General features: G+C 32.5%; 1 protein-coding gene across 3 annotated transcripts; it reads right to left on the bottom strand.

The window, feature by feature from the left end:
- Positions 1-1001: 1001 nt before the first annotated feature.
- LOC110916738 (transcription factor bHLH112) lies at positions 1002-4624 on the bottom strand. Of its 3 annotated transcripts, none has more exons than XM_022161421.2 (7): positions 4130-4624; positions 3100-3562; positions 2860-2928; positions 2479-2544; positions 2286-2351; positions 2130-2177; positions 1002-1383 (listed from the first exon to the last, which is right to left on the bottom strand). In XM_022161421.2, exons 1-7 carry the CDS (start codon positions 4450-4452, stop codon positions 1240-1242), a joined length of 1179 nt encoding a protein of 392 aa, XP_022017113.1. In that variant the 5' UTR covers positions 4453-4624; the 3' UTR covers positions 1002-1239. The 3 variants fall into 3 exon arrangements, with proteins under 3 accessions (XP_022017113.1, XP_022017112.1, XP_022017111.1); XM_022161420.2 differs by having other exon boundaries at positions 2860-2970; positions 3100-3559; XM_022161419.2 differs by having other exon boundaries at positions 2860-2970; positions 4130-4623.
- Positions 4625-7497: the final 2873 nt, after the last annotated feature.

Raw genomic sequence — 7497 nt, 5'->3', positions numbered from 1 at the left:
CACCAGCGTAGTCTGACACACTTGTCTGCATGCTTGTAGGTCGTTAACATCTGGGACATGGACTTGCTATCTGGGAGTGCTGGAGTGGTCATGGATCGAGGCTCTTGGATTAACTTATATTTGATACATTGGTTTTGAGTTTTATTATGAAACGGTTGTTAAACGATTTTATTACATGCTTCCGCTATACAATTCCTTGGGAGTTAATATTATGATGACGTTTTCTATTGGTAATTAATAACATGTTTTATTTAAGTATTTATCATTGGTTCAATGTGATTAGTGGCTCGAACTCTGATGTGTAACACGCCTCGCAGGGTTTCCGCAGGTGGAATTTTGGGGGTGTTACAATGATCCTGGTCAGTCACACGCCTTACGGTAATACCCCGCATGTGGATTTTGAAGGTGTGACAGGAAGAGTCATTACTTAGAGCACATCTTCACGGCATGCTACGTATCGACGGTTGTTTGGCAGAAAATATCCTCATGGTGTTCGATTCCACTTATCTTTGCTTTCTCTTTCAATGATCTCCTAAACTACATAATGGGATTGGTTGATCCCACATAAAACAGAAAATTGTTCAAGCAATAGTATTGATATCATGTTGGGTTATTTGGTGAACAAGAAACAATATGATATTTGAATCTAAGAATATTGTGATTGGGCGGATACTAGAAGAAATAAAAACAGTGAGATTTCTTTGGATAAAGAATAGATTAAGGTTGTAGTCGTTCGAGTGGTGATCTTGCTATGATTTTGAATTGTGAATTTTAAATTGTAACCTTGTATGTTATTAGTCTTTAATAAAATACAGACTTCCAAAAAAATTAATTATCAAAAAGAGATTATTAATACAACTGAAAGAAAAATTATTTTTTACTTGCCCTATCAATCTGACCATTGGAGGTCCTTGAAGAGTCGCATTGTAACTTTATTTCCCTTTCCCCTTTTCTTTGGCTTTCTTTTTTTTCTATCCCAATACTATACCAAATAAAATAAAGGCATTTAAAACAAGATTTTCATAGATTATGAAACTAGTGTTGTAACAAAGGATGCGATTCTTTTCTTTTTAAGCTCCTCTATTTCACCTTTTTAAGCTTTTCTATTATTTTGAATAGCCAACTTTAATCAACTCCAAATATTTAAAAGCTTAAATAATGCAACTCTTAATTTTTACGTTTATATGTAATTATGTGAAGTTCAACAGATGACACAAGTTTCTTTGCGTATCGTCATCTCTACTTGAGCGAGCCTTCGTAACTTGGTGTCCAGAAACCAGTTGCCATCTCAGTTGCAATTGGAAACGTACTAGATACTGGCACAAGGCAAAGACCTAGACTCCTTAGGTCTTGTTTGTGTCCATCTTTCATTTTATCATGAATCTAAAACAATATAAATATTGTGTCATGAAAGTTATGAGATAGAAAACAAAATGTAGTTCATTAGTTTGTGTATGTGCGTACATGTACATACACAATGGAAATACCTGTAAGGTTGAAACATCGGGGACTTATATTCGGGTATGTGATTGGGATTGGAAAATAAATATGTCTCGCGTGAGTGAATGACGGATATGAGATTTGGTGATACCCGGCCCAATTACATGAACATATATACTCATTAACCAGAACCATATACCCCAAAAATTTTAAATTTTTGTTTTATTTTCACTTAACCCTTGTTTAGTAATCCTTCATACTAGTAACTATATTAGTTGGAAAACAAAATTTTCTTTTGTGATTATCTATTTTGATACTTATATCATCATTCATATTTACAATTTTGAATATCTCAAATATTTTATGATGATCATATTCATAATTGAATGTAGTTTATCATATTTTAAATTGTTGTAGATTTTAAAACCATATAACTATATAAATTTATAAAGGAAAGAAAAATAAAAAACTTGAAAATTCCAACGGGTTTTCTTAAAACACTAATGAGTATACTTAATATCCATGTGTATCCCCGAAATCTGACGAGCATTGGGCCGAGAATGAGACATTGTTTTACAATCATGTATAGAATTGGGATTAGTCATACCCAACCCATTGTAATTTGTACCCACATATATACATACATATTTGTGTTACACACGTAATTTCTAGAGGGGGCAGACTCTTACCGGTTGAAGTGGCTTTGTAACTCCTTTCATGTAAGATGCACTTAACACCTGAAACACACGAATTGAAGAAAACTAAATATCATGAAGTAAACATACTTATATGATTATCTGTTAGTTGTTCATTTAATAAATTATGAAACACAACTAAACACTTACGTTGACTTGATCATGCAAAAGCTTGATGTATTCAATGGCTTCATGAAGCACAGATGCAGTATCAGTCTGTCACATACGATTGATAGGAATAAAGTCTTCAACATTAGCAAGCACTAGTTTTTTGAAAGAGGGTAATAGAGAATACGAGAATAAATTGAGTGAAAAGATTACAAGGATATGTAAAAGCATATACCTTTCCAAAAGGTGAAACTAATTGCTGTAACGCAGTTATTCGATCTCCTAATTTCTCTTTTCTAACCTGAAAAACCATTCAAATCTATTAGGGTTTGTGATGATAGAATATTGTTAATGAATATAAAATCTTAATTTATTTAAAATTAAATCAATTGATAAGAGTAACATTTAACTTTTTTTTTCAAATAGAAAAAAAAAATATATAAAAATCTTATTTTGGCGAATTATATGTTTCACAAGTCATTATTTTAAAAATATCATTTTACATACGCTTGATATGTTTAGAGACTTTAGTATTCCAAATTATGTTGATGAACTTTTTTTGTGAAAAAATAAGAAAGCATGTTTGTCAATTAACATATAGAGAAACATCACGAACCTTAAAGGTTGGTAACGGTGATGGTGTTTCGAGCCGTGGTCGCTTCAATGGAAGTTCATCAAGGCCATTCTTTGTAGATGAACCCAAATCCAGAATTTCTTGATGATTATGCTGAATTTAAAAAAATAAAGACAGGTTTTTATTTAGCCAGAATCGTTCTTGTTGAAACAGAAGTCCTAGATTAATTAATAAACATGTATATTATGTAATTGTATGCAACCACAAGAAAAAAGTTATTACCTCTATAGTGAGGTTGGGGAAACCCTCTTTCTCATTGTATGATGATGGGTAAAAACTTGTAAAATCATGGTCTAAAGTTGTTGCTAAACCACTAGAGAAAGTAGTGTTATTGGTCAAGTGAAAATCACCAAGAACTTGTCTTTTTGGCAAGCTTTGAACGAAATTGAGATTGTTTGAATTTGATTGAAAATCATAAAGAGGTTGTTCTGGTGGTGATAGCGGTGGCGGCGGCCCGGGAAGTGATTGTGGTGGTGAGTTACTACTAAGCAAAGATTGTACCAAACTTGAAGGGTAACCATATGAAGTAGAACTAATGGGAAAGGAGATGCAACCATTGGAACCCGTGGCGAAACTTAAAGATCGTTGTTGGTTCACGATGAATACTTGATGATCAGCCTCTATCTCGGCCTTTAAACCGTCATCACCGCTGGTGGAAAAGGTGTTCATCTCTTCTTGTACCCTACTACAACAAGACAAGAAGAAGGTTTAAAAATTGACAGAAAATATGTAACATGATTGATCAAAATCTGAATCGTCTTTTTTCATGTGATTACAAAGATATAAGTACCAAAAGCACACTTGTATGGTATGGACCATTCGATTCCGTGGAAATTACTACCGACTCAATAATTGTAAAGAAACATAAAGAAAGGAAAAGAAGAATGGCTTTTTTTGAAAATATTTTGATTTCTAGATGTTTTAACAAATGATAAATGTTTCTAAGGAGTTTGATAGCCAACTTTAAACACATCTAACACTATATATTCATATTCACGTAGCAAGCAGATTCTTCGAATACGCTAAGATGACAAAACTAAAAACAATGAGTCTGTTTCTTTAATTAACGAACTCCGGCCAATTAAGTCTGCTTCTTTTAACTAGCGGACTCTCTGGAAACCAAAACATGTTTAAAAATCTCATACAAACGATTTTAATTCTTATAGACCACCAAGAAATTATACCTTTTTTGTGTATGAAATGTTCATTAGCAAATTAAACAAAAGGGAACAACTGTAGTCACAAATCTTACGATAACAAATAATTGTGGTTTGAATCAGTGGTTGTGGTTTCCACCAAATCCGAAAAGACGGTAGCCATCATCCGGGAAGCGGAATCCGGAGACATGATGGTGGTGTGGTCTCCGGGCTTTTGAATATCTTGAAAGACCATAGAGTCATCAGAAGACTCATCACTTGACTTTGATTTCTTGTACATCAAATCCTTTGGCCAAAAGGGTCCAAAATTCTCCATGTTTGCTATATCCGATGAACACGATGAGTGGTTGCAGGCTGTTCTTGGTGACATCCACCAGCTTCCACTGTATGTATACGCTGCCTGAAATTCTTCGGCCATGTGGCTTCAAGATTATTATGTGGTGATAAATATGCTTTTAGGGTAAAGATGATTTGTATACGCTAGTTGGTGTTATATATAGTCGTCTGCAACTAAAACACAAAGATTGAAGACTTATATCTCGATGAAACATACATCGTTGACATTTTGGTGAAGAGAAGATTTTGTCATTAGTCAAACAAGTAGGGCACTTAAATGTTTATTAATATGAGTAACCCTACTTTGTATTATATATATACTAGGTTAGAATCCCATGTATTACACGGGTTAAATAAATGCAATTTTATATACCAAATAATAAAAAATATATCTTTAAAAATCTCGTTTATTACACGCGTTGAATAAATGCAATTTTATATACCAAATAATAAAACAATATATATTTAAAAATCTCGTTTATTACATTGGTTGAATAAATGTAATTTTATATACTAATAATAAAAAAAGTTATATCTTTAAGAACCCCGTGTATTGTACGGGTTGAGTAAATTTAATTTTATATATTAAATAATAAAAAAGTTACATTTTTAAGAACCTCGTCGAGCTGAGGAGCTTGACTAAGTTCGACCGTTAGGGAGACTAAAACGGGAGGCTGTGTTATACGGGGTTGAACACATGTAATTTTATATACCAAACAATAAAAAGTTATATATTTATAAATCCTATGTATTATATGTGTTGAATAAATCTAATTTTATATACTACATAATAAAAAAAGTTAAACATAGTGATTACCGTATTTGAGTTAAGAATTGAACACGAAAATATAAATATAGAACCAATAAATACCTTTTAAACATTTTTGAAATAGGTTCTACCCTTAACTATTTTAGTTTAATAAAATAAATAAATCATTTAAATTAACTGAGTTAGGGTTAAAGGACATAACTTGCAAGGGTTTGCAAACATCGAGTACGTTTTCTGTAATTATTGAAGACAAAGGACATAGTTTGCAATAAGTGACATACATAAAAGACAATTTTTGTAATTTACTCTATTTTAAAATATTATATATATTATCTCCTATATGAATTGTTTAAATTTATATTAAATTTAATTGTATAATTATTTTTTAATTGATATTAATTATCTATAAAAGTAGATGACTTCAATGAATGACACATGTCCAAAACTTGGTTTCTTTTATTATAGTAGATATATATATATATATATATATATATATATATATATATATATATATATATATATATAGGATTAGGTTCAAACGTGAATATTTTCTCCAGCGTGAACTAATCTGAGCCCTTAATTTTTATTATCTTTAGATTAAAGTGAGGGGCATGATAGTAAATATGTGGTTAATTGTTTTCATTTAATTAAAGGAAAAAAGGTATAACTGTAATTTCCATTTTAAATTATTCCATAAATCACGTTCAATCTCATAAATCAGTATTCAAACTTTATTGAAGATTCAATTTTCTCTCACCTTCGCCGGATCGTTTCAAACCCCTGCACTCTCCCTCGTTCTCTTCTCCGGCAACCACAGCAACGCCGGCGTTGACTTCTCGTTAAAGGGTCCCCCGTTTTTTGGGGTAGAGCAGGTTGAAGAGAATGAAAGAAACGCCGATGACCCTTTGATTGTTGAAGAGAACGAGGCCTGCTATCTCCCTGGCGGCTCTAGGGTTCATGACAAAAATGGCCAGTGGATTTTTTATAGTGGTCAAAGAACCCCTGCTCTCTCCCTCGTTCTCTTCTCCGGCAACCAGAGCAACGCCGGTGAAACAGCATCCCTCGTTCCCTTTCCCTGCTCTACCCCAAAAAACTCCCAGATGAGTGCATAAATCCCGTCCATAAATCCCGTCCGACGAAACAGCATAAATCCCTTCGAATCAGGCTTCAACGGTGGTCTAGATCTAATGTTTTTCACAGCCATTTTATCGCCAGAATCGAAGCCAGATCTGATGTTTATCACTGGAATCGAAGAAATCAGGCTAATTTTCGACGGATCTGATGTTTGTCACCGGAATTGAAGCCAAATCTGATGTTTATCGCCGGCGATAAAACGGTGGTCCAGATCTAATTTCCGACCAGGTAGGTATGAAGTTTGTAATTTTTTATTGTTTTTGATGTTTGAAAATTATTATTGTTATTGTTTGTTTGAAAATTATTATTGTGATTTGCTTCTCAGCTTACTCGTTATTATTTACCTAGTTTTAAGGCGCTGTACACATGTGTATTCTGATTTTTGCTCTGGTTTTAAGGCGCTGTACACATGTGTATTCTGATTTTGCTCTGTTTTTAAGGCGCTGTACACATGTGTATTCTGATTTTGCTCTGTTTTTAAGGCGCTGTACACATGTGTATTCTGGTTTTACTATGTTTTTAATGCGATGTACACATGTGTATAGCGTCTGTTTTTGTGATATCTCATATTTTTTTTTTGTGTATTGAATGTGTAAAGTTGTTGATGTACACTTGTGAATTATGCAAAGTACTAATTGCTGAGTTTTTTGTGTTATTATAGGAGACGTCGTAAACGAGGAAAGTGGAGATGGAAGGTCGATAAGGATGATTCACGTATGTTTGTTTTGCTTGGTCGATAAGGATGATTCAACATACAACGCATCGAATAGTTGTAAAAGACTATGTCTTTTTTATTTTTCCGATTATGTTGCGTTTATTGTTTTCACGAAACTGGAACTTGTAATTATATGTTTTTTTTGGTTTGGCAAACATTATGGAAATTGTTATTTGCTTAACATAAAATAGGTTTACAAATTTTGTTTATATGTATGTATTATGTAGCTAATTACACATATGTACCATGCTGAGTACACATGTTTACTGTTCAATTCATATCAAAGTACACATGTGTATACCCGTTGAAGTATGAAGGTTATGTGAATCTTAAAAATCATAATCCGAATTCTGGTGGTGAAATCTAAAAAATAAAAATGAAATAAGAGATAATGTGGATAATGAATTTAAAATAGGAAAGATTTTATTTCAATTATTAAAATAATGATTTAAATCTAATTTTTTATATAATTACAATCATACCCTTAACAACTAAAAAGGAAATCAATG

The sequence above is a fragment of the Helianthus annuus genome, chromosome 16, assembly GCF_002127325.2.
Source record: "Helianthus annuus cultivar XRQ/B chromosome 16, HanXRQr2.0-SUNRISE, whole genome shotgun sequence".
NCBI lineage: Eukaryota > Viridiplantae > Streptophyta > Magnoliopsida > Asterales > Asteraceae > Helianthus > Helianthus annuus.
This window is presented reverse-complemented; position numbering and strand designations above follow the sequence as displayed.